We start from the raw sequence: 27,657 nt of genomic DNA on the forward strand, positions 1-27,657 counted from the left end.
TGTGCTCAACTACAATGGGGAAATTAAAGTTTGAGTGTCAAGGGCTCCACCTTTGCCAAACCCTACCCCTATTTAATATCTTAAATTCTAATCCTTACATGCTGACCAGACCGGATGCGTCACGTGCACGAACGATTACAAAATAAATGTCCATATACATGTTATTCAGTCATTGCACCCACACTGCTCGCAAGCGTCTGCGTTGCAAGGCGATAGAATAGAACTTGGTTCTATTTGTGACTATCAACTCGCTGCAAATCCTGCCTCTCCCATCTCCTCATTGGTTTTTAGGAGCATATACCCACGTGGGTGATTGAAAGAACTGAGTTCCACACTTAAGTCCAGTCGGTTGTGGTAATGCACCTTAAAGTTGGTTGCCAACCACCATATAAAGTTCAAAGAAGAATACTAGAAAAAAACGTTTACCCTTTTTATCTGTGGATTAATTGTCGGAGTAGAGGACCTTGTGCATTCCAGGTAAAATAACAACCCAGTATTTATATTCCAGGACAAATTAGCTATCAACAGCAAGCTAAATTGCCATAAATGTTTAATGCTTTTTGACCAGTCCCCAAATTAATATAATTGGTTCAGAGTATGTTTTCAACCTGCATGTCCTGATCGCGTCTGGTGTGGGTGGACAAAATCAACTTGCGTGCGGTCTGGTCAGCATGTTAGGCTGTACTATTGGATGAATTATATGTTAGCCAGTATCCACAAGTTTCAGATTCCTATCTTTTACCAATGTCAGATTTCACACCTTATCAGCTTTCTCAGCACATCCCTGTGTATGTTACTTGCATGGATCCAGTCCAGTTGATGCCTGCGTGTGTGTGTGTGTGCATGCTTTTGTTTTCCTTGTCATTTCCAGGCCAGCTTTGTGTCTTCTGGAAACAGAACTGATATTTCCCTGGACGATCCCAACTTCTGGCAGAAATGGGCCAAAATAGCAGAGCTGGAGATTGATTCCAAAGCAGAGAAGGTAAGAGGGGAGGGAAGGAAAGGGTGGGGAACTAGGGAAGGGCGCTTTGGGACGACTGGTGATCCCCAACTAGGGAGTAGCCACTGCCTGGTGTTGGAGGGGCTACAGAAAAAGCTTGTCGCCGCAGATCAAAAGAGCCACTCAGAATGCGGGTTGGAAAAGAAAGCAGAATAGGCCTCGCGAAACGGTTTAAATATCTGGCACTCATCAACCTGCCGAACAGATGGGTTGCATTAATGAGATAAAAAAAACAAACAGCATGCGAAGCAGAGGGAGGAGGAGAGAATTAATTGTGTGTGTATGGTGTGTATTAGAGCTTGCTATGTGTATACAGTGTGTTAGTGTGCTGCATATGCATTTTGTGTGTTGTTTATACTGTACTGTATATGGTGTACATTGTACTGTATATTTGTAATGTGAGTTTTTTTGGCCTGTGTATGCGTGTGCTGTGCTGTCTGTTAGCCGTATGTGTGTACACATCTTATGTCTTTACTTCAAATGTATTTGGTTGAAGACTGTACATGGCATGTGGTTGGGTCATGTGTATTGTGCTGTATACTGTGTGCCAGTACAATACATGGGTGCCTACGTGGTTGCAAAGGGCATCCATGTCTTAACAGCGCGATTTGCCAAGGCAAGAAACTCTGAGCGCAGTCCTATCCAGAAATCTGGCAGTGGTTTCTGATTTAAATTCAATTTTCACAGAACCGCTTGTTGCAATTTCGATGAGGCTCTCTTGTTCAGATATCGGTAAGTGGACTTGGAGGCAGGGCGTGAAAGGGTTAAGAATCCAGTTGTTTGTGTCGTCCGTTTCGGGGAAAATACCTGCGTAATTACGCACCCAGCTCACTCAGGTGCTTCGCTATACAGTGGGGCAAAAAAGTATTTGGTCAGCCACCAATTGTGAAAGTCCTCCCACTTAAAAAGATGAGAGAGGCCTGTAATTTTCAACATAGGTAAACTTCAACTATAACAGACAAAATGAGAGAAAAAATCCAGAAAATCACATTGTAGGATTTTTAATGAATATATTTGCAAATTATGGGAGAACTTGCACAATTGGTGGCTGACTAAATACTTTTTTGCCCCACTGTATCACATTTAACATTGTCCGTAAGCTTGAGTTAACACACAGGTGGAAAGACCTGTGTGTTGTCCTTGTTAAATGCAGACAGAAAATCATAGCCTAATCATAGCCTAAATTTTGTCCCGCACATTGAAAATAGTTGCGGAGAGTCCCTCTAATCCTAGATTCAGATCATTCAGGAGAGAAAAAACATCACCCAGATAGGCCAGTTGTGTGAGGAACTCGTCATCATGGAAGCGGTCAGACAAGTGAAAATTATGGTCAGTAAAGAAAACTAAGCTCGTCTCTCAATTCAAAAAGACGTGCCAATACTTTGCCCCTTGATAACCAGAGCACTTCTGTATGTTGTAAAAGCGTTACATGGTCGCTGCCCATATCATTGCATAATGCAGAAAATACACGAGAGTTCAGGGGCCTTGCTTTAACAAAGTTAACCATTTTCACTGTAGTGTTCAAAACGTCTGTCAAGCTGTCAGGCTTGAAAGCTGTCAGGCATTGGCAGCAAGAGCCTCTCGGTGGATGCTGCAGTGTACCCAAGTGGCACCGGGAGCAACTGTGTGCACGCGCGTTGCCACTCCACTATGTCTCCCTGTCATGGCTTTTGCGCCATCAGTACAGATACCAACACATCTTGATCACCATTTGATGTCACAAAGCTGTCCAGTACTTTAAAAATATCCACTCATGTTGTCTTGGTTTCCAGTGGTTTGCAGAAGAGGATGTCTTCCTTAATTTACCCCACCATAAACGTAATGGACATATACCAGGAGCTGTGCCAGGCCCGCCAGGTCTGTTGACTCATCCAGCTGTAACGCATAGAATTCACTGGCTTGTATGAGAAGCAGTAATTGTTTCAAAACATCTCCTGCCATTTCACTGATGTGTCGTGAAACAGTGTTGTTTGATGAAGACTTTGTCTGTATAATTTTTGGGGCCTTTTACCCCAGCATTGTCCCAGCCATTTCCGTGGCAGCAGGAAGAATGAAGTCCTCCTTACTGATTATTAATGGTATCCCTTCTTATTAATGGTATCTGTTGCTTTTATACATGTCTTACTACTCGAAAGTTGTCTTTATTCTCGCTCAAAAACTCCTGTGGCCTATTTTTCAAATTGTCATGTTTGGTTTCTAAATGTCTGCGCAAGAGTGAAGGTTTCCCAAGAGAGTAACGGTTAATGTGATTGGATGTTAATTATTTGACTAGGCTACCTGTATTTGACACTATTGTTATTTGGCAGTGAAACGAGGCTACTCGGGCGAGAGCAAAAACTCACCTAAATGTACTGTTTTGAATGTATATATTTAAAAAAAAGTGTGCATCACGTTTTTATTTGGCGTACCCCCGACGGTGTACCCCAGTTTGGGAATACTTGACCTAGATTAACAGTGTGTCCATAAATCAATCAAATTAATTTGTATAGCCTGATATAGCCATCAGCAGTTGTAAGCGCTGATATAAGCATAGTGGCTAGGATAAACTCCCTGGAAAGGCAGGAACCTAGGAAGAAACCTAGAGAGGAATCAGGCTTTGAGGGGTGGCAAATCCTCTTCTGGCTGTGCCGGGTGGAGATTATAAGTTTACGTGGCCATTAAGGCCAGATCGTTCTTCAAGATGTTCAAACATTCATAGATGACCAGTAGGGTCAAATATAATCAGAGTGGTGACCAATCAGGATCTGAATATGACTGCACGTCACATAATAATTTAACGCATTCATACATTTTTTTACGTAGTTATTACACTATCGCTCATATTTCATGTCACAACGATTCATCGATATTTATGCTATGATGCTGGTAAAGTTGTCACGTGCACATACAGTGCTGGTCATTAAAAAAAGCTAGCTAGCTCATGGATGCAAACAATGTTCTTCCCCAAAAACATAGCAAAACGACATGTTTCAGTAGCTATAGTCATCTAAAATAACCCTAATTCATAAGACAGTTCTTATTTGATTAATGGTGGTCGGACCATCTGTGAAGCTAGCCACAATAAAGATTAGCCACAATAGTGGACTTTGCGGTTAGCCTTCAAAATAAAAGTATGGCATAATTCTACTATTTGTATTCATTTGCATCACTGTCAATGACATACTTTTTCTTTTGAAGGCAAACTGTGCCTAATCCTTATTGTGGCTAGCTTCACAACACAACCCGGTCTGGTCAGGCCTTACTAGCCAGATGAAGCTAGCTGGCTGCTTATAATGTTAACTTTGGGCAACAAGGTTAAGTAGCTAGCTAGCTATTTATTTTCATGAACTGAAGTTCAATTTCAATAGGCGAACAGCAAGTGGCAACCTAGCTAATATTTACTCACAAGGATTCCTAAAACATTGCTAAGAATAATGACGCTAAAGCTAGCTACCCCAGAAGTTGCGGTCGAACAAATTATGCTTTATTACCAACGCGGTATTGTAAACACATTGTTCGTGGCCGGTGTTTGCTTGTTTGCAGACTTTTTGTACAACTTTGACAGTGCTACTGTATCTTTTTTGAAATGCAGAGACCCAAACGGCGTCCGTAATATGTATGTTGTGAAGCTAATAGCAGTGATGCTATTACTGTGTAACTCCGGTAGGGCAACATCTGAAAAAGAGCGCATTTGGTAGTGTGTACCGGTGCTAGACCAGTTGGCGAAAGCCGTGGGTGTTGAGGGCAATGAATATCATTATCTTGGTTCTAATGGATTTCGCCTTTGTGTTGTCTCGCTGAAATGTTCTTACTCTTAAACTCGACATCGGGCCGATACCAATGTTGGCATTTTTAGCTAATATCGTCAGATTCCAATATGTTCACCGATTTTATACTGTTTATCCCTAATATAAATATAGGACAAAACGCACATCACGACAAGAGAGACAACACTACATAAAGAGGGACCTAAGACGACGACATAACAAGGCAGCAACACATGACAACACGGCATGGTAGCAACACAACATGATAACTACATGGTAGCAACACAACATGGTAGCAGCACAAAACATGATACAAACATTATTGGGCACAGACAACAGCACAAAGGGCAAGAAGCTAGAGACAACAATACATCACGCAAGCAGCCACAACTGTCAGTAAGAGTGTCCATGATGGAGTCTTTGAATGAAAAGATTGAGATAAAACTCTCCAGTTTGAGTGTTTTGTTGCAGCTCGTTCCAGTCGCTGGCTGCAGCGAACTGAAAAGACGAGCGACCAATGGATATGTGTGCTTTGGGGACCTTTAACAGAATGTGACTGGCAGAATGGGTGTTGTATGTGGAGGATAAGGGCAGCAGTAGATGTCTCAGATAGGGGGAAGTGTGAGGCCTAAGAGGGTTTTGCAACGGGTATACAGAGATGACCAGTTTACAGAGGAGTATAGAGTGCAGTAATGTGTCCTATAAGGAGCATTGGTGGCAAATCTGATGGCCGAATGGTAGAGAACATCTAGCCGCTCGAGAGCACCCTTACCTGCCGATCTATAAATGATGTCTCCGTAATCTAGCATGGGTAGGATGGGCATCTGAATCAGGGTTCGTTTGGTAACTGGGGTGAAAGAGGAGTGATAGAGAAAACCAAGTCTAGATTTAACTTTAGCCTGCAGCTTTGGTATGTGCTGAGAGAAGGACAGTGTACCGTCTAGCCATACTCCCAAGTACTTGTATGATGACTACCGCAAGCTCTAAACCCTCAGAGGTAGTAATAACACCTGTGGGGAGAGGGAAATTCTCCTTACCAAACCACATGACCTTTGTTTTGGAGGTGTTCAGAACAAGGTTAAGGGTAGAGAAAGCTTGTTGGACACTAAGAAAGCTTTGTTGTAGAGCATTTAACACAGAATCCGGGGAGTATAAGACTGTATCATCTGCATATAAATGGATGAGAGAGCTTCCTACTGCCTGCATTATGTTGTTGATGTAAATTAAGAAGAGTGTGGGGCCTAGGATCAAGCCTTGGGGTACCCCTTGGTGACAGGCAGTGGCTGAGATGGCAGACATTCTGACTTTATATACTGCACTTTTTGAGAGAGGTAGTTAGCAAACCAGGCCAAAGACCCCTCAGAGACACCAATACTCCTTAGCCGGCCCACAAGAATGTAATGGTCTACCGAATCAAAAGCTAACTAAGCCAAGTCAATAAAAATAGCAGCACAACATTGCTTAGAATCAAGGGCAATGGAGACATCATTGAGGACCTGGTTGCAGTGATACATCCATAACCTGTGCGGAAATCAGATTGCGCACCAGAAAGAATACTATAGACATCAAGACGAGATAGCCAGTCAGTTGATTAATTGACACGTTTTTCCAACACTTTTTATTACCAGGTCAAAATAAAAATAAGCCTATAACAGTTAGGATCAGCTTGATCTCCCCCTTTAAATAAAGGAAGAACCGTGGCTGCCTTCCAAGCAATGGGAACCTGCCCAAAAAGGAGAGACAGGTTAAAAAGGTTGGAGATAAGCTTGGCGATGATAGGGGCAGCAACCTTAAAGAAGAAAGGGTCTGAACCATCTGACCCAGATGTTTTTAGGGGTCAAGTTTCAGGAGCTCCTTTAGCACCTCGGTCTGCAGGGAAAACATTTGTAGCGGGTCAGGGGAAAAATAGGGAGAAGCATTGGGGATAGTCACATTAGAAGGGGTGGGAGATGAGTAAATGTTGGACGGGCAAGGAGGCATGGCTGAGTCAAATAGGAATCCTGACTTAATGAAGTGGTGATTAAAGAGCTCAGCAATGTGCTTCTTGTCAGTAACCATCACATCATCAACATTAAGAGACATCGGCAGCTATGAGGAGGAGGGTTTATTCTCTGGGTCTTTAACCGTTTTCCAGAACTTCTTGGGGTTAAACCCACAGAGAGAGAACTGCCCCTTAAAGTAATTAACTTTGGCCTTCTAGATAGCCTGAGTGCACTTATTTCTCATTTGCCTGAATGAGAGCCAGTCAGCCCGAGTATGCGTGTGCCAAGCCAAATGAAATTCTTGAGAGGGAGTAACTCTGCAAGATCACGGTCGAACCAGGGGCTGAACCTGTTTTTAATTCAAATTTTTCTTATGGGGGCATGATTGTTAACAATACCACTGAAAATAACAAACAATTATGTCAGTGTCTTCAACAGAGGGGATCAAGCTGATTCTATAACATTTTACAGAGGCCAGTTCATGAAGGAAGGCTTGCTCATTAAAGTTTTTTAGCAAGCTTCTATGACAAATCAGGACAGGCCGTTTCACTGAGCAGCAATTACGAACCCAGGCTGTAAAGAGGTGATCACCTAAGGTCATTACAGAAAACACCAGATTGATACCTAATCAGGATTATTTGTGAGGATAACATCGAGGAGAGTAGCCTTTTCTGGGAGTTTGAAGTCATACCTTGTGGAATTGGTAATAATCTGACAAAGGTTTAGGGAGTCCTGTTGCTTTAGGACATGGTCAGGTGGTTTAAGCATGTTCCAGTTTAGGTCACGTAACAGGACAAATTCAGAATTAGTGTAACACGGAAACCACACCGGCTGCGCGCGTGCACCATCGTGCATAAATTTATTTTGTCCCCCCACACCAAACGCGATCACGAATTTGAGGACAGGTCGAAAAGCATTAAACCTTTATAGCAATTTAGCTAGCTAGCTTGCACTTGCTAGCTAATTTGTCCTATTTAGCTAGCTTGCTGTTGCAAGCTTGCAATGTTGCTAACATTGAGTTGTTATTTTACCTGAAATGCACAAGGTCATCTACTCTGACAATTAATCAACACATAAAACGGTCAACCAAATTGTTTCTAGTCACCTCTCTTCCTTCCAGGCTTTTTCTTCTTTGAACTTTCGTAGTATTACCACGTCGACTGACAACACAGTTTGTCTTTCAATCACCCACGTGGGTATAACCAATGAGGAGCTGGCATGTCGGTATCTGCTTCTATAAACCAATGAGGAGATGGGAAGGGCAGGACTTAGAGCGCGATCTGCGTCACAAATAGATCTGACTTCTATTTTAGCCCTTTGCAACGCAGACGCTCAAGAGCAGTGTGGATGCAAAAATGTAATAATGTAGATTTCAAAATATATTTTGCAGCGAAGGTGGTGTAGTCAGGATGTATGGGGCCAGGAGAGAGCTTATGACAGGTAGGGTACAGGTCGGTGCTGATGAGGGACTATAGCACCCAGCAACAGTCAACAAGAGCCATTTGAAAGTTTAATACTTAAAACTAGCATATCAAATTGTTTGGGGACAGACTTGGTGGAGACAACCGAGCACTGAAGGTGATCCTTGGTAAAGATTGCCACTCCCCCACCTTCGGAAGATCTGTCTTGCCGAAAAAGGTTATAACCAGAAAGGTTAACATCAGTATTCAAAACGCTCTTCCTTAACCACGTCTCAGTAATGACCAACACATCTGGATTGAACCCACACTTTCAATTTATCCATTTTAGGTAATACGCTTCTAGTCTTAATGTGCAGAAACCCCAGGCTTTTATGAGAGCAGAAATCAGTGAAGTAGATATCCGAGCACAAGTCAGAATTGAGGCAAGCAGCAGTAGATGGGCCAGGGTGTACATGCACATTTCCAACAGTAATACAATCAAGGCACATCACAGGACATGGAGAGCTCTGCAGTGCTTGTTTATGACATCTGATTGTGAATTAGATGGCAACAAGATCATATTTTACAGCAATTTCATCAGGTAACATGAATACACAGCCAGCTAGAGGTGGTTAGAATAGGATGGGATGCCAAAAGTCTGTGAAACCAATAGAGAGTCACAGTCCCGAGTTTGGGAACAAACAGTCTATCCCACAGTTGGGTAAAGAAAGTTCGTAGTCCACATAGCTTGCAGGAGTCATGAGGCAAATGGCAAAATGCACAATAAATAAATGTAAATATATAATGACTTGGGGCTAGCCATTGCAAGTTCAGAGTCACTCACACCAACAGTGTGTGTGTGAGGGTACCGATACCAGACAGGGGAAGACAGGCCAGGGCAGACGGGGAACAGATTGGAAAATGGAATCCGTTCAGCAGGCAACGGGAATAAGTGTCACACCCACTTGGGAGAAGATTTGATTTCAGCAGGCAAGGTAGCATGACAGGTGAACAGGTCAGGGTTTCAAAGCCGCAGGTAAAACAGCAGAAACTGGATCACTAGGTGGTCTGGGGACGGGGACAGCCAGGAGTCGACAGGCCAGGTAATCCTGAGGCATGATCCTAGGACTCAGGTCCTCCAGGAGGGGAGAGAGTGAGAATACCTAAGATCAGACAGGACACCCAGTAAGGAGAATTACACCAGACTGACCCTAGCACAAAGACTATCGCAGCATAGATACTGTAGACTGAGACGTCGGGGACTCTGTGGCCCCGTCCAAAGTTAACCCCGGACATGGCCAACCAGGCAGGATATCACCCCACTCACTTTGCCAAAGCACAGCCCCCACACCTGCAGAGGGAAAGCAACAGACCACTAACTTACTGTCCTGAGACAAGGCAGAGTGTAGCCCATGAAGATCTCCCCCGCTGCACGAGCGCAAGGGCGCAAAACCGAACAGGAAGATCGCGACTGACTCAACCCACTCAGGTCGAGTATAGCAACAAAAGCCTGGCACGGCGTGATGCACCCCTCCTAGGGACGGCAATGGAGAGCGCGAGCAAGCCAGTGACTCAGCCCCTGTAATTAGGGTCAGAGGCAGAAAATCCCAGTTTAGCAGAAACAGCAAGGGTGGTTCGTCAATCCCAGTGCCTTGCCGTTCACCTTCGCACCACTGTGCCAGACTACACTCAATTATAGTACCTACTGAAAAGTCTTCAGGAAAAATGTAACAGCCTACAATGGTCTTACCCCCGCAGAAATCTAGTTAACAATCCCCATCAAAATCCATTTGCTTAGAATAGAGAGACGTTCTTTTGCATGAGTTGCGTCTTAATCCACCACATCCGTCGAAATCGCAAATCAGCATCTGCGGTGAAAAGAGGCAGAGCTAGAGAGGTGTTTGCAAACCATGCCACATCCCGAAAATTGGTCTTCTCACAAAATCGTATGTAGCGTCCGAATGGTTTGGCCTAAAAACTATTATGACCACTCTACTGAACGTTGAGACTCTCACTAACACGATGGTGCCTCACAAAGCAAGGTCCATACAGAAATGGTTTGTTGAGATCGGTGTGGAAGAATTTGACTGCACAGGCCTGCACAGAGCCCTGAATTGGAATGCCAACTGCGAACCAGGCTTAATCTCCCAACATCAGTGCCCAACCTCACTAATGCGCTTGTGACCGAATGGGAGTAAGTCCCCGCAGCAATGTTCCAACCTCTAGTGGTAAGCCTTCCCAGAAGAGTGGAGGCTGTCATTACAGCAAAGGGGGACCAACTCCAAATGAAACCTCATGATTTTGGAATAAGACGTTTGCCAAGTAGGTGTCCACCTCTTTTGGTCATGTAGTATATGTACGGCAGGATCAAATCGGCAAGATCGGTAGGAGCAAGTCCATGTAGTGCTTTGTGGGTTAGCAGTAAAACCTTGAAATCAGCCCTAACCTTAACAGTAAGCCAGTGTAGATGCTAGCACTGGAGTAATATAATCACATTTTTGGGGTTCTAGTCAAGATTCGAGCAGCCATATTTAGCACTAGCTGAAGTTTATTTTGTGCCTTATCCAAGTTGTTGGAGGGTAGAGGATTGCAGATGTCTAACATTGAAGTGACAAATGCCTGGATCAGCTTTTCTGTGTCATTTTTGGGGGGGAAGTTTCAGATTTTTGCCGTGTTTCAAGGCTGCTCTTGAAATATGTGTTATATAGTTGAAGTCGGAAGCTTACATACACTTAGGTTGGAGTCATTAAAACTTGTTTTTCAACCACTCCACCAATTTATTTGAACAAACTATAGTTTTGGCAAGTCGGTTAGGACATCTACTTTGTGCATGACACAAACAAGCCAGACTACGGTTTGCAACTGCACAAAGATCATACTTTTTGGAGAAATATCCTCTGGTCTGATGAAACAAAAATTGAACTGTTTGGCCGTAATGACCATCGTTATGTTTGGAGGAAAAAGGGGGAGGCTTGCAAGCCGAAGAACACCATCCCAACCGTGAAGCACGGGAGTGGCAGAATCATGTTGTGGGGGTGCTTTGCTGCAGGAGGGACTGGTGCACATCACAAAATAGATGGCTTCATGAGGGAGGAAAATTATGTGGATATATTGAAGCAACATCTCAAGACATCAGTCAGGAAGTTAAAGCTTGGTTGCAAATGGGTCTTCCAAATGGACAATGACCCCAAGCATACTTCCAAAGTTGTGGCAAAATGGCTTAAGGACAACAAAGTCATGGTATTGGAGTGGCCATCACAAAGCCCTGACCTCAATCCTATAGGAAATTTGTGGGCAGAACTGAAAAGGCGCGCGCCTACAAACCTGACTCCGTTACATCAGCTTTGTCAGGAGGATTGGGCCAAAATTCACCCAACTTACTGTGGGAAGCTTGTGGATGGTTACCCAAAATGTTTGACCCAAGTTAAACAATTTAAAGGCAATGCTACCAGATATTAATTGAGTGCATGAACATTTCTGACCCACTGGGAATGTGATGTGTCACACCCTGACCATAGTTTGCTTTGTATGTTTCTATGTTTTGGTTGGTCAGGGTGTGATCTGAGTGGGCATTCTATGTTGGATGTCTTGTTTGTCTATTTCTATGTCTGGCCTGATATGGTTCTCAATCAGAGGCAGTCATTGTCTCTGATTGGGAACCATATTTAGGTAACCTGGGTTTCACTGTGTGTTTGTGGGTGATTGTTCCTGTCTCTGTGTTTTGCACCAGATAGGGCTGTTTTTGGTTTTCCACGTTTATTGTTTTTGTTAGTTTATTCATGTCTAGTGTCTTTATTAAAGAACATGAATAACCACCACGCTGCGTTTTGGTCCGCCTCTACTTCACCTAAAGGAAACCGTTACATGATGAAATAAATAAACGCTTAAATAAATAATTCTCTACTATTATTTTGACATTTCCAATTATTCAAATAAGGTGGTGATCCTAACTGACCTAAGACGGAATTCTTACTAGGATTAAATGTCAGGAATTGTGAAAAACTGAGTTTAAATGCATTTGGCTAAGGTGTATGTGAACTTCCGACTTCAACTGTATGTTAATCAAAAGAGTTAAGGGTCAAGAGTAACGCTGAGATCCTCCAGTTTTATTTGAGACGACTGTACAATCATCGAGATTCATTGTCAGATCCGACAGCAGATCTCTTTGTTTCTTGGGACCTACAACTAGCATCTGTAGTAAGCCTGCAGTAAAGCTTACACCTGAACCTCTTTCCCCCGTCTGTGACAGGAGAGCCTGGTGATTGACACGCCTCGTGTGAGGAAGCAGACACGCCACTACAACTCGTTCGAGGATGACGAGCTGATGGAGTTCTCAGAGCTGGACAGCGACTCAGAAGAGAGGCCCTGTCGCACCCGCCGCCTCAGCGAGAGGAACAGACACTACCTCCGCGCCGAGTGCTTCCGCGTCGAGAAGAACCTGCTCATATTCGGGTCAGATTTACCGCCTCTTACATTTCTCAGTTATACTTTCAATAGCCTTTATATTGTGCCATGCCGTAAAAATGATTGTGCCTTGTCTGTACCTCAAATTGTACCTTTTTAGTAAGCAGTCTTACTAATTAATGCAGAGTTACACCAGTGCACCAGTGTTTCCCAAACATCTCAAGTAACCCCCAATAAGTGACATTTATTTTATGTATTCTGGTGCTAGCACACCTGATTCAATTGGTCAACTAATGAAGGGCTTGGTGGTTAATTGACAAATTAGTTGTGGAATACATCAAATATGTAGCACTGGCTAGGGGTACTTGAGGAGAGGTTTGGTAAGCACTGCAGTAGGCTACATGAGAGTACAGTATTTAGGTATTGTATCCAACTGACTCTGACACTGGTATGGTGTATCGGTCCTCATGCCACCCGCTCCATCTCTCTGCGTGTGCTCACACAGCTGGGGTCGCTGGAAGGACATCCTGACCCACGGGCGCTTCAAGTGGCAACTGGCCGAATGTGACATTGAGGTGCTGTGCCGGTCGCTGCTGGTCTACTGCGTGCGCCACTACAAGGGCGACGACAAGATCAAGAGCTTTATCTGGGACCTCATCACACCCGCCAAGGATGGCCATAAACAGGACTTGCAGAACCACTCTGGTGAGAGACTCACTAACATTCCTTTGATACTAGCTGCCATTCACTCATTCAGATTTGGAGTGGGGGGAAAGAGGACAGGCAATATGGCTAGTTATGTTGACAACACTCAAATGAATAAACAAGCTCTGAAAAGCAACTCGTAGTGCCAGAGTTTGGCATAATGGTCTAGAAAGCTGACGCCAGACCATGCATGGCCCCCTGCGATGTGGGGTTGAATCCACACTCAGCATCTTGTACTACATCTTGTATCTACTCCATCTTCCCTTAGCATAAAAAAAGAAGCTATCCTCACCCTTGTCCGATGGTTTCCTATGGTCTCCAAATGACTGTAGCCATAGCTCCAACTCTGATCCCAAAGTCTGTGCTTTAATTTGGACTGGTGTGCGGTAAGGTGATTACTTGGTATCGTTCAAATCCAACCTTTCCACAAGCAGGTCTGTCGGCCCCAGTGCCCAGGGGACGCAAGGGTAAGAAATTAAAGAACCAGCTGAGTGTGCCTGAGATGAAGCATGCAGACTGGCTGGTCAACTGCAACCCAGAGGTGGTGCTGCATGATGACAGCTACAAGAAACACCTCAAACAGCACTGCAACAAGTGAGTCCCCCATTCCTCACTTTCAGCTGTTGGTGAACAGTCATGTTCTCCTCTGAAGAATGGGATTCCTAAGGTAGCTAAAGCTTACAAAACCTACATAATCTAGTTTTGTTTGAAATTATGATTTTAGGTGCTGAAGCCTAAGGAGTAAATGGCTAGATTTACTAAGCTTTTGCAGCTTTTCTTTACAAATGAAGACAGTTTCATGTGTTGTTTGTTTTATGTCTTCCTAAAAACAGGGGAAAGTGCTTTGCAGCTCCACTGGCCCTAAGTGGTTTGGTGTTTATTGAAAAAGAGACTGATGACTGGTCTATGTGTTGTTGTGCCTTGTTGTGCCAAGGGTACTTCTGAGGGTGAGGATGCTGTACTACCTGAAGGCGGAGGTCCTGGGACAGGCTGCTGCCCAGTTCCTGGAGGGTATTCCTGCCAGGTACAAAGTGCACCACGAGGGCACCCATTAATCATACCACCTACTTATCTAGGTCCGGGAAACCAGACTAAAGTTAATGGCTGATTTGTGTGTGTGATCTGTGCAGTAAACTGGAGGTGGCACTGCCTGACATCGACTACATCGAGATCCCAGCAGGCTGGTGGGATGCAGAGGCAGATAAGTCTCTCCTCATAGGAGTACACAAACACGGTAATCCTCTAGTCTAGGGTATCCTGTTTGTCAGACCCTCATGGCTCTTACTATACAATCCAATGTTATGTACATTGAACAAAAATATAAATGCAACATGTCACAATTTTAAAGATTTTACTGAGTTACAGTTCATAAAGAAATAAGTCAATTTAAATAAATTCATTAGGCCCTAATCTATGGATTTTACGACTGTGAATAAAGATACCTTAAAAATAAAATAAATGTAGGGGCGTGAATCAGAAAACCACTCCGTATCTGGTGTGACCACCATTTGCCTCATGCAGTGCGATACATCTCCTTCGCATAGAGTTGATCAGGCTGTTGATTGTGGCCTGTGGAATGTTGTCCAACTCTTCAATGTCTGTACGAAGTTGTTGGATATTGCCGGGAACTGGAACACTCTGTCGTACACGTCGATCCAGACAGCATCTAAAACATGCTCAGTGGGTGACATGTCTGGTGGTTATGCAGGCCATGGAAAAACTGGGACATTTTCAGCTTCCAGGAATTGTGTACAGATCCTTGCAACGTGGGGCTGTGCATTATCATGCTGACACGAGATGATGGTGGCGGATGAATGGCATGATAATGGGCCTCAGGATCTCGTCAGGTATTGCTAAATTCAAATTGCAATCAATAAAATGCAATTGTAGCTTTTGCTTCTGCCCATACCATAACCCCACTGCCACCATGGGGCACTCTGTCCACAATGTTGACATCAGCAAACCGCACGCTGTCTGCCATCTGCCCGGTACAGTTGATACCTGGATTCATTCGTGAAGAGCACACTTCTCCAGCTTGCCAGTGAGCATTTGCCCACCGAAGTCGGTTACAACGCTGAACTGCAGTCAGGTCAAGACCCTGGTGAGGATGACGTGCACAGATGAGCTTCCCTGATACGGTTTTGACAGTGTGTAGAAATTCTTCAGTTGTGCAAACCCACAGTTTCATCAGCTGTCCGGGTGACTGGTCTCAGACGATCCCGCTAGTGAAGAAGCCGGATGTGGAGGTCCTGGGCTGGCGTGGTCTGTGGTTGTGATGCCGGTTGGACGTACTGCCAAATTCTCGAAAACGACGTTGTGGTAGAATGTAACATTTTCATTCTCTAGCAACAGCTCTGATGGACACTCCTGCAGTCAGCATGCCAATTGCACGCTCCCTCAAAACGTAAGACATCTGTGGCATTGTGTTGTGTGACAAAACTGCACATTTTAGAGTGGCCTTTTATTGTCTCCAATAAAAGGCCAGGTTCACCTATGTAATGATTATGCTGTTTAATGAGCTTCTTGATATGTCATACCTGTCAGGTGGATGGAGAAATACTCACTAACATGGAGGTAAACAAATTTGTGCACAAGCGTAAGCTTTTTGCACGTATGGAACATTCATGGAATCTTTTATTTCAGCTCATGAAACATGGGACCAACACTTTGCTTGTTGCATATATATTTTGGGTCGGTGTATTTTATGTTCCAGTATATTGAAGTCATGGTTTAGCCATTTCAGAAGATCATACATCAACCTTGGTTCTAGAGAATTTCAGGGTGTGCAAGCTTTTTTGTTCGAGGACAGCACTAAAACATCTTATTTAACTAATCAAGGTCCTGATGATCAGTGGATTAGAGTCCGCTTTTAAAGTCATGCTCCGGAACTTTGGCGACTATGAAGTATTTTTAAAACCTCCCACTTTGGGCTGTTGTCAATGTGTAAGTCATACATGCATAATCTATGAGCAGAATTACTAGTTTGACAGTGACTGTTTTTCTGTAAGCTGTGCTTTTCCCTACATTTTCCCAAATTGGGCCAGCCCCCTAGCGATTGGAGTTCCAGCCAATGATCTTCAGCCCCTCGCTATTTGAGTGACAGCTAGCAAAATGCACACACAGCAGAGCGAGAGTAATGATGTGATGCAGCCTACCACATATCCCAGTTACTAGTCATTGATAAATTGATTATACATTTTACATGAATAGTAGATTTAAGTCTAAAGCCACTGCCGTCATCACCATCGGCGCTCAGTAAACCTGGCACCTGGTGTCTCCTCAGGGTACGAGCGGTACAACGCCATGCGGGCCGACCCAGAGCTGTGTTTCTTGGAGAGGGTGGGCATGCCTGATGTCACAGCGCTCTCAGCCGAGCAGAGTGGAGGAGAGGTGATGGCTGACCTCACTGACAGGCAAGAACCACCTCCGCCTTACCTTAGGGCACAAGTAGGATGGCTTACAGTAATATGAACATCCGCAGTACCGAATCTCAGGTGCTGTGTACGAATGTGAATGTCAACCAATGTCTGCATGCCTCAAAATATAATGTATCAGCAATACCTCAAATCTAGTTCCCCTAAATACGTCAATAAATCCTGCGTGGTCAAGCTGACTCTGGTGATGGAGTAAGTGATATCATTTTGTGGTCTTTATCTTAATTGTTGGTTCTTTTTAGTAATTGCAAAAGTGATGACGTGAAAGACGATCCTGAAAGCAAGCAAGAGGAGGGAGAGGAGGGAGTGGAAAGGGTTGATAATAAGGTATGGACTCTCGAGTGACTCAGCTAAATGAAAATTAAGGATTCGGTGTCTGAAAAGGTTGAGTTGTGAAGTTATCACTTATTTTTGCTCCAAAAGGATGAAACCAGCTCCAGCAATGATGCAATGGACAAGCATGACATTGTTGTTCAAGGTAAGTGTTCAGCTACCTTTGAACTTGTCTTTTCGAATAAAATGTCTTACAAACTGGAAAATCTGTGAATGCATATAGAATATTGGGGTTTTACCAACTCCAAGTTCCACCTCAATCATTTTCTGCAGGTTAATATTCAAATAGATTACCTTCAGGGGAAGTGTAATTTTGTCAAAACGTAGTTTTATTTCACCTAACATTGTCATAAAAGCAAATGTTTAACTTCATAAAAAAATAAGATTTCCCATCTCAAAAATGGCTATAAAAGTTACTATATAATGCATGTAAATGTATGTAAACAAAGCTTTGATCTGATTCTGTTACTTTCCAGACATAGGACACAGGGTCCAGGAGGGCTTTGGCCAGGAAGAATTGGGCCAGGAGGGCATGGAGCTGAAGGGTCGCCCTCTGTGGCCCGCCGGCCCTAATCTTACTGCCAGGCTGCGTCGCCTCATCACAGCTTACCAGCGCTTCATGCGGCGCGAGCCCCTGCGTCATGACTTCTTGCTGCCAGGGGCAAGCCCGGGACCGATGTCCTGGCAACTGGGGGAGGAGCTTAGGCACTGCACGGCAACCGCTGCCAAACCTGACCCTCTCTTCCTGGAGTGGCAGAGAAGGTGGGTGATGATGTCAGAGCAAAGGTGGGTGATGTCATTGATCCCCTACATTATGTGCTGCCTCGGTCCCGTTCACTTTCGGTTCTTTGCCCCTTACCCCCTCTATGTTCACTGATCTTTAAGGCCTGGGTATATCTTAGCAACACGATGATGTCTCCAGCTAGCATTCCTATAAACTAACTTTCACATAGCATATCCTTCAAGATCTGTCAACACCTGCTAGGCAAGGGGATGAAATTGGACTGGTTCCTTGTTTGAGGCCCATATAAAAAATAAAGTCAGAAATGGATTAAGAAATGTGACTTCAATGTGTGTTTCTGAAACCAGACTGCTTTTGGCTGAGAGACCCACAGCTGATGCCTTGGGCAGTCACATGGTCAGTGCATGTCCCCTTTATAAAAGGCTTATGGTAGGCCTGTGTTTTTATGAGCAGGTGGACACGGCGTGAGCAAGCAGATTTCTACCGCACCGTGTCGTCGTTCGGCGTGGTGTACGACCCAGAGAAGAAAACCTTTGACTGGAGTCAGTTCCGCTCCTTCGCCCGGCTGGAGAGGAAAACAGACGAGAGCCTGGAGAGATACTTCAGCAGCTTTGTGTCCATGTGCCGCACCGCCTGCAGATTGCCCCCCAGGAAGGACGAAGGTAACTACTCCACAGGAGGCAGAGCAAGAGAGCTTGCCCTTAAAGGTACAATAAGTAGGAATTTCATCCGCAAATGGACCCACATTTCTATAATATGTAAATAGTTTATTATTAGTGAATGCTAGGGTTGCAAAATACCGGTAGCTTTCCCAAAATCCCCAGGTTTTCCAAAAAATCAAGGAATATGCAGGAAATCAGTAATCATCAAACCAGAATTTTTTAACCCTAGGGAATGTCATAATGTAGTGTAATGTTTTGTTAGATAACTCTTTCTATTTGTTGAAATCTTTAATTTTTTAAAAGGCATTTTACATGTCGAGCTAATTGTTTGGTCAGAATCTAGCATGGAAACATGGGAATTTGTAGCTATGCTGACGTTGCCTCCCTTCTGAGGAACATGTTGCTAGACAACCACACTGCACTTAACCAGAGCTGTGCCAACCGTGGCAAAAGCCAATGTGATACCCTTTCTAGAACACTTGTGCTATGAAACTAAATCAATAATCCACTTGGAACCACAAAACATATTTTCTACATTCAAAATAGTGTAGTTAGAAAAAGCAAGGAAATAATTACATGATGATGTTTTACTGGTATTTGCAGCGGTTTTTGCTTAGTAGTGCATCCTGCAAGCTTCTACAACATCTTACTCAACCTTTAACCTATACTTAACCATCCCAAGGGATGGTTAAGCTAACCTAGGCTAATGTGATTAGCATGAGGTTGTAATCTAACTGCACTGTCCAATTTACAGTACAGTGAAAGAATACCATGCTATTGTTTGAGGAGAGTGCACAATTATGAACTTGAAAACATATTAATAAGGCAATGATGCACATTTGGGCAGTCTTGATACAACATTTTCAATAGATATGCAATGTTTCATTGGATCAGTATAAATCTTTGCACATACACTGCTGCCATCTAGTGGACAAATATTGCACCTGGGCTGGAATAATACATTACAGCCTTTCTCTTGCATTTCAAAGATGATTGTACAAAATAAACTGCATGTTTTTTTCTTTATATTATATTTGACCAGATCTAATGTGTTATGTGCTCCTACATTTAATTTGACATTTCTTACAAATTTCAAAGTGTTTCCTTTCAAACTGTATCAAGAATATGCATACCCTTGCTTCAGGTCCTGAGCTTCAGGCAGTTAGATTTGGGCATGTCATTTTATGTGAACCTTCTTAAAAAGGGGCATGGATCGTTAAATTAACAAGTCTCTGCCAAAGGAAGTTGTGTTAAAAGGATGCTTCACTTCATAGATTTGTTTGCGTATTTTAGAGTTGCTTTCGAAAGCATGGGGAAGATAGGTGGAGGTCAGTAGATTTATGAGTATTATTTTTACAATAGTAGTGACATTGCAATGGTGTGATTTGAATGATACAATTATATGAAAGTAAGCCCTCTACATCTGTCTGTCAGGGCCTCTGGACCACAATCTGTTTGTAGAGCCCATCACGGAGGAGCGAGCAGCACGCACTCTCTACCGCATCGAACTGCTGCGCAAGGTCAGAGAGCAGGTGCTGCGCCACCTGCTGCTGGGCCCACGGCTGCAACTGTGTCGGCCCAGCCTTTACCTGCCCGTGTGGTGGGAGTGTGGCAAACACGACCGCGACCTCCTGATTGGGGCAGCCCGTCACGGTCTTAGCCGCACCGACTACTACATCCTCAACGACCCACAACTCTCCTTCCTGGAGGCCCACCGCAACTACGTCCAGAAGGAAAATCACAAGGGCTACCATCCTGGGGTGCACCACGCAGGCATGACACCCTCGCCCCACCACCACCCCTGCTGCCTGTACGAAACGGGCCTCGGCCAATGCCACTCTCCCCAGCCGCCGGAGTACCACCACCCAGCCACCCCCTCCTCCTCCTCGTCGATCCATGCCCATTCTCACCCGCACATCCACGTCCATGGTCACCCGCCAGAGATAGTGGGCACGGATCCCGGGGGCAGCCTAGGTATGGTGTCTGGGCCCAGAGAGAGCTTCCTGGACTGCCCCCCTCTGGATGAGTCCTTAGAGTTGGCCTCACTGCAGCAAGAGGGCCTGGCCTCAGATTCCCTCCATTGCAAGTCTGCCAAGGAGGCCTTCAACGGGTTCCCCTTCAACTCAGCGCAGGGTGGCCAGAGCATGCTCAACTCGTATGGTGTGCAGGGGGAGCTGAATGGCGAGCAGTCGACCGAAATGGACCCTATCATCTCGGGCAAGCTGCGCAGCGACGTGTTGGTGGGGGAGCAGGGCTCCTCTGAGGAGACGGGCCTCATGGCTCCCTCGCTGGAGCTGGACCAGGAGCTGCAGGCACCCTGGGAGAGCACGGACCACGCCAGCGCCGCAGACATTTTCAACGACGCTGACCCTATCCTGGGGGCGCCCGCCCTTGAGACTGAGTTCCTGGACCCCGAAGAGCAGCCGGAAGATGGGGGAAGGGAGGACAGAGCAGGGGGAGTGCTTGATGACTGCCTGGGTATCCCCCCCTCCCGGAGCGACCCAGGGGAACCGCTACCCTCCAGTTTTATGCTGTTCAAGGACATCGGCGTGAGCGAGGAGGAGCCTGCTGAGGAGCACACCGACCTCTCTGCAAGCTGCCCTTCACCCTACGTCCCCCCTCCGCCCCTGTCGCTGTCCCATATGACCTTGTACCCCCACCACCAGGGTGATGCCGAGGAGCCAGAGGAGAAGCTGAGCAACTCGGACGCCGTCGCCCACATGCCCAGCTCCAAGGAGAGAGAGGCAGAGGATGATGTGGCCTTTGAGTTTGACAAAGAGATGTCTGTGGACAGTCTGTATCTGGTGGGGCCGGAGCAAGGCCTGGAAGCATCAGGTATATCATGCGAGGACTCTCACCAAGAGGAGCCCTTCGAGGGTGCCTGCGATGGGACGGGAATGGGATCTCCAGTAGAGTCATTTGAGGCTGCTCTAGAGGGGCCAAGGGAAGAGACTTTAGAAAGGGACATGGCCTTAGGGCCAGGGGAGGAGGGGCTTCTAGAAGGGCAGTTTGAAGAACCCCTGGAGATGTCAGCCATGGATCCCCAGGAGGAGGAACCAGTGGAGGGGCCTCTGGAAGACTCTTGTAAAGACCCAGCACCAGAAGAACCATTCGCAGGGCCATTGGAGGAGCGTTACGACGTGGAACCAGAAGGGGCCTCCGAGGGGCCTGCCGAAGCAGAGAGCACTTTCAGCGAACACACACTACCCACTGTTGATACAACAGACTCTCTGCCCCCGTCCCCCTCAGTCCCCACGTCCCAGCCTGAGCCACAGATCAAACTGGAGTTCCCTCTGGACCCAGAGAGCTCTGAGAGCAAGTCGGACATCCTGGAGCCTGACAGCACTGTCCTCACGCCCAAACTGGAGCAGACAAAGGGGCTGCTGGAAGTGAAGGACGAGATCGAGGAGAGGCCCCAAAAAAGGGGGAAAACTCCAGGTAACTTACAGCTAGACAGTTGTAAAGATTCAAATATGGTAATTAAATATGGTACAAATTGCTGCTTTTTAGTTTTTTTAGCAGTCTTTAAACATGTAGCATTGAAAAGGACCTTTCCACACACCTTCTCTGGATGCCCTGTAGTTGAGATCTTGTGTTATGTACTAACCACTCCACAGCCTCCGTGGTGGACAGCTATGTAGAGGTGGCACGGTTTGCAGCCCCCATGTCCATGTGTGAGATGCCTGACAGTCTGCAGGATGCGAGGGAGCCTACCATCGCCCAACTGCTGCAGGAGAAAGCCCTCTACTCCTTCTCTGAGTGGCCAAAGGTATAGTCCCAGGGAGTTGACCCGCAAACCACTTTCGAAAGCAGTTTGTTTCATGTTTGCCAAGGCAATCGGTTGTCACTGTCGGGTTAGCGTCAGCTGCAAAGCAAGAAGTAAACAAATATATATATATTGATTTTTTAACTAATCCTATGCTTAACCATAGCCTTAACCTCATGCTAAACCCTAACCAAAAAGCAGATTTTCTTAATCATACATTTTCACGATATGTTGCCAATTTTGACAGCTAGGCCATCAAATCAATCTAATTTTATTTGTTGCATGCTTTGTAAACAACGGGTTTCAACTAATAGTGAAATGCTTACTTAGGGGTCCTTTTCCAACAATACAAAGATATTTTTTTATTTAAAAAAATAGAAATCGTGACACAAGGAAGAAATACACAGTGAATAACAATAGTGGTGAGTGGCACAGCGGTCTAAGGCACTGCATGTCACTACTACATACCCTGGTTCGATTCCAGGCTGTATCACAACCGGCCATGATTGGGAGTCTTATAGGGCGGCGCACAATTAGCCCAGCGTCGTCCAGGTTAGGGTTTGGCCGGGGTAGGCCAAAGAATTTGTTCTTAAATGACTTGCCTAGTTAAATAAAGGGTAAAAAAAATAGTAAATAAAAATAACATGGCTATATATGTTCAGGGGTACGAGTTAATTGAGGTAGCTAAGTACCAGGCATTCCGTTAGCAAGCAATTTGCGGCTTTTGGCCAAAAAATTTATAAATGAAAAGCCAATAAAATAAAACTGTTGCATGCCCCTCAAAAAAATCCCATTGCAAAATAATGCTTTTCATTAATTGATGGAAAGGCTAGTCGATTTTTTTAAATTAAATTGGTCTGTGTGTATTTTCATTAGTCATCTTATTTATCAGTAGTCATATCTTATTTATCCAACACAGCTATCACACGCACACAGCATACAGATTCTATTTTGAGTGGGATTTCTCCTGCAGCTCCTCAGCTGGTTGCTCCACGAGTAAAACGTGTGCTTTTATAAGCCCATTCATTGCTCAAACATTTCTAGATGCAATTGCATGTTAAAAACAGTTTTGGTGCACAATTAAAATGAGCTGCTACTTTTATTTCTCAACTGGTAATTGAAGCACGTTTCCCATTTACCATTCAAGTGCAGGCAACAGGCTATCAGCACGTCACCTACCACTTTACAATGTGAGCTGCAGGCAGTATGCATTTTGAAAACATACTTATTTGTTTGAAACCTGATGGCAATTGTTTTGAGGAAGCTTACAATTTATTTATACAATTTATACAATTTACAGTTATGATTGTCATATGCACATTTTCGTTGAACAGTTTAATTTCCATAATGTTTTTGTTTCTCAAAAACATTGTCACGTGGTTAATAATAAAAATCTGAATTAAAATGATAGAAAAGTTAAAAGTCAACTAATGCGAGATCACCAGCTTCTGACATATGGAGACATTGGTACACCGTGATCCATTAGCGGCTAAAGAAATTAGCGCATTGAACTCATAGCTTTTAGGCCAATGTAGCAGTAGGCTTATAACTTCCATTGCTCTTTCATACCGAGGATTGGTGATCATCAAGGGGGATTGTTGAAAAAAAATTCAAATACCAAATTTCATATAGGAACTCGAGTTTTAATATAGTGCCTTCAGAAAGTATTCATACTCCTTGACTTATTCCACATTTTGTTTTTACAGCCTGAATTAAATATGGATTTAATACGCACAATACCGCATAATGACAAAGTGAAAACATGCTTTTGGTATTGGGAGCAAATGTATTGAAACTGGTCGGCTGGGATGTCTTTGAGCCATCGCTCTCTAATGACTCCTTGTGGCGGATGCATGCTGACTAGGCACGCCAGGTGTACAGTATTTCCTCCGACACATTGGTGCAGCTGGCTTCCGGGTTAAGCGAGCAGTGTGTCGGGAAGCAGTGTGGCTTGGCGAGGTCATGTTTCGGGGGACGCAAGACTCTCGTCCTTCGCATCTCCCAAGTCCCATCGCTGCGACTCCCGCACGGACAAGACTGTAACTACCAATTGGGGAGAAAGGGGGGTAATAAATCAAATATAAAATTGTTTTTAAGCTGTGTCAAATTGGTTGTTGATCATTGCTAGACAACCATTTTCAGGTCTTGCCATAGATTTTCAAGTAGGTTTAAGTCAAAACTGTAACTCAGGAACATTCACTGTAAGCAACTTCATACGTCATCCAAGCGCACAACAGAAGAGTGTACTGTCTAGACTCGGTTTGTTGTTTCTATGAAATTGTTTTGCTTTACCCCCTAGAGTCGATGTTCGCACACCCGCAGAAATCTTATTAGTATCATTTAAAACATCCCCAGAAAAATCTGTTTAAGTGAGAGATTTGTTTTTTTGCATTGGATGTGTCTCACACTTCAAATGGCAAAATTATCCTTGGAATGACCTTAAAACAATTCCATATAGATTAGTAGAACCTCCCCGACTTAGAACAGGGCTTGGACTGTTAAGGGTTAAATAATTTTGAATTATAGCTAGTTTTTATTGCTATGGATTCCACAATGTAGTTTGCCTTTACGGCTGGGACCGTACGTTTGTTCCGGATTCCTGTTGAGTACCAGTTAGCTGCTACCCGTCATGAAAACAGAGCAGGCCTATGCTAGCAGCGCTATCTCACCTGTGTTTTTATCCACAGCTGGGCACATGCTTTAGGTGTGAAATGATTTCCACTTAATCACAAGATAAGGTGGAACTGAAAAGTGGACAGGGATTTGTCTGCCCTAAATGCAAGAGATCTTCCCGGCTGCTCGCTCAGCTGCGAGAAAAGGATAACCTGCTTGCCCAGGCAAACCGACCTTGCCCAGGCAAACCAAATCTCCATTATAAATGCCTCCTATAGCAAAGCTGTCGATGAGTCGACACCGTTGATCTTTTCCCAATCCAATGGACATATGTTAAGCTCAAATCCACGGCCCATGGGAGACTGGATTTTCGCAAGGCCCCGGGAGTCAGCACAGATCCTGAGAGTATGCCACCAGCTGGTGGCCGACCCAGTGGCACCCTCCCCCACAGCCACCACAGTTCAGCAGGCCGCCGACTCAAGACAGAAGGGTCTTGAGCCATCTTCCACCGTCCTGGCGTTTCCGATTTCATAAACTGTTGCTGGTGCAAATAGTCAGGCTATCCTGGGTCAAAGCCTCCATTTTGTGACAACCATGATTTTGCTGTGGGAGTAACCATTTCGCTACACCCGCTATAACATCTGCTAAATATGTGTATGTGACCAATCACATTTGATTTGATTTGAACATGCACTTTTTAAAAGAGACAGGATTCTCCCTAAACGCAGGGGTTCCAGGATTATTTCCAGCAACATCGCAAGCTGTTTCAGAGACTAACGGACAGGGTCTGGTATTGCTCCAGTCCTCCCTCTCATCAGTAACAGCCATAGAAATGGCACTATAGTTATTGTGGGTAACCTAATTTATGTTCCTCTAACTCCACCTTGTAGTGAGTTTATACAAACTGTCATATCCTACCATTGTGATAGATTGGAGACTGTCAGAAAACGTGGTTATAACATGAATAACTTGATTTGTTATTCCATTGGTTACCTTGAGGCAGATGCCCCAGGGGTGAAGATGGCACTTTTTAAATGCTATTTCTCGTGAATGACTTCGTTACTGAGCTCAAAGTTGGATTACATGTTTTTAACTGAAACATGTTTATCTTCAAACTTTAGGGGCATACTTATTAAAAACCACCCTGGACTACAGCTTGTCCTTCTCCCATTTCCACATAGGAACGCTGGAGCTCTGTCAGTGACCATCAATTTCTTGGTCCCCTCCCTGACCAAGGCCCTTTCCCTCGACAACCAGCTCTAGGAAGAGTCTTGGTGGTTCCAAACTTCTTCCATTTAAGAATGATGGAGGCCACTGTGTTCTTGGACCTTTCATGCTGCAGAAATGTGTTTTGGTATCCTTCCACAGATCTGTGCCTCGACACCATCCTGTCTCGGAACTTGCTCTGACATGCACTGTCAACTGTGGGACCTTACATAGACAGGTGTGTGCCTTTCCAAATCATGTCCAATCAATTGGATTTACCACAGGTGGACTCTAATCAAGTTGTAGAAACATCTGAAGGATGATCAATGGAAACAGGATGTACCTGAGCTCAATTTCAAATCTCATAGCAAAGGGTCTGAATATTTATGCAAATAATGTTTGGAACATCTGGAACAAATTTGTGGTGTGTGTGTAGATTACAATGTAGATTACTGGTTCAGTCGACTTCTGTGTGTGTGTGTGTGTGTGTGTGTGTGTGTGTGTGTGTGTGTGTGTGTGTGTGTGTGTGTGTGTGTGTGTGTGTGTGTGTGTGTGTGTGTGTGTGTGTGTGTGTGTGTGTGTGTGTGTGTGGCTCTTATTTGAGATGGATAGTCATCCTTGTGTGTGTGTCAGTGTGTGTGGCTCTTATTTGAGTTGGATAGTCATCCCTGTGTGTGTGTGGCTCTTATTTGAGATGGACAGTTATCCCTGTGTGTGTGTGTGTGTGTGTGTGTGTGTGGCTGTAATGTAACAAAATGTGGGACAAGTCAAGAGGTCTGAATACTTTCCGAATGCACTGTCCTTTATCTGATCACCACTGTATTTCTTACTACCTTGTTAGCACAGGGTAATACTGAATGTATTATTAAGAAACGCCATCTTATCTCTGAGGTTGCTACAGATTTTGAGTGCATGAACAATACACCATCACATATTCTGCATTCCTCTTTCGATTATTTAGTTGATAAATGTAATACCAAATAAAGGGCAACCATTGATTGCCATAGCTCCAGTAATGTTGAAAAAGACCACATCCCAATGGAGAGCACCGTCGATGAGTGATGAAACAAATCAGTTAAAGAGAAATTGCAGAAAGGCAGAGCAGAAGTAGAGAAAGTCAAAGTCGCAGGTCCATTATGATATTCTGGCAATAGAAATGCCAGACGGGCTACTTTTTCTAACTTGATCACTAATAATGAAAATAATTTGAGAGTGCTCTTCTCGACCATTGATGGCCTGATAAATCCTACCCCGCAAACCTATGTGAACTTTCCTCTTCTCTGAGGCATATTTCTGAAAATAAGATTGCAAACATTAGGCAGGGTATCAGTCAAGCAAGAACTGAGATGTTTGATATGTGCCCTAACCTACCACGCAAAGATACTATGGAGTTATTTTCCCTGGTTGACACAGACATGCTCAGGAAAGTGATATCAAACTTAATCCTTCTGCCTTCTCGATCCTATCCCCACCACCTTCTTCAAAACAGTTTTTATCTGTCAGTTTTTATTCAAAACAGTCTTATTTGAAGAAGTGCAAGCTATTGTTAATCACTCACTTTCCCCGCTGCACTAAAAACTGCTATGGTAAAACTCCTTCTGAAGAAAAGTAATCTAGATTCTTAAGATCTTAGCAATTTTCGGCCAATCTCCAACCTTCCATTC

General features: G+C 44.4%; 1 protein-coding gene across 8 annotated transcripts in view; it reads left to right on the forward strand.

Moving 5' to 3' along the window:
* chd6 (chromodomain helicase DNA binding protein 6) overlaps positions 1-27,657 on the forward strand; it is a 109,637-nt gene that overhangs the window by 51,743 nt on the left and 30,237 nt on the right. For 6 of the 8 annotated variants that reach the window (XM_035778483.2, XM_035778482.2, XM_035778484.2 and 3 more), the window contains exons 20-32: positions 872-982; positions 12,378-12,580; positions 13,038-13,237; positions 13,669-13,831; positions 14,172-14,261; positions 14,368-14,471; positions 16,521-16,650; positions 16,914-16,998; positions 17,095-17,149; positions 17,481-17,790; positions 18,200-18,408; positions 19,843-21,846; positions 22,026-22,177. In XM_035778483.2, the coding sequence (XP_035634376.1) occupies positions 872-982; positions 12,378-12,580; positions 13,038-13,237; positions 13,669-13,831; positions 14,172-14,261; positions 14,368-14,471; positions 16,521-16,650; positions 16,914-16,998; positions 17,095-17,149; positions 17,481-17,790; positions 18,200-18,408; positions 19,843-21,846; positions 22,026-22,177 (3,816 nt within the window). The remainder of the gene's footprint in view (positions 1-871; positions 983-12,377; positions 12,581-13,037; positions 13,238-13,668; positions 13,832-14,171; positions 14,262-14,367; positions 14,472-16,520; positions 16,651-16,913; positions 16,999-17,094; positions 17,150-17,480; positions 17,791-18,199; positions 18,409-19,842; positions 21,847-22,025; positions 22,178-27,657) is intronic. The other 2 variants (XM_035778480.2, XM_035778476.2) reach the window with 2 other exon arrangements.

Source organism: Oncorhynchus keta, chromosome 10, assembly GCF_023373465.1.
Source record: "Oncorhynchus keta strain PuntledgeMale-10-30-2019 chromosome 10, Oket_V2, whole genome shotgun sequence".
NCBI classification, from domain to species: domain Eukaryota; kingdom Metazoa; phylum Chordata; class Actinopteri; order Salmoniformes; family Salmonidae; genus Oncorhynchus; species Oncorhynchus keta.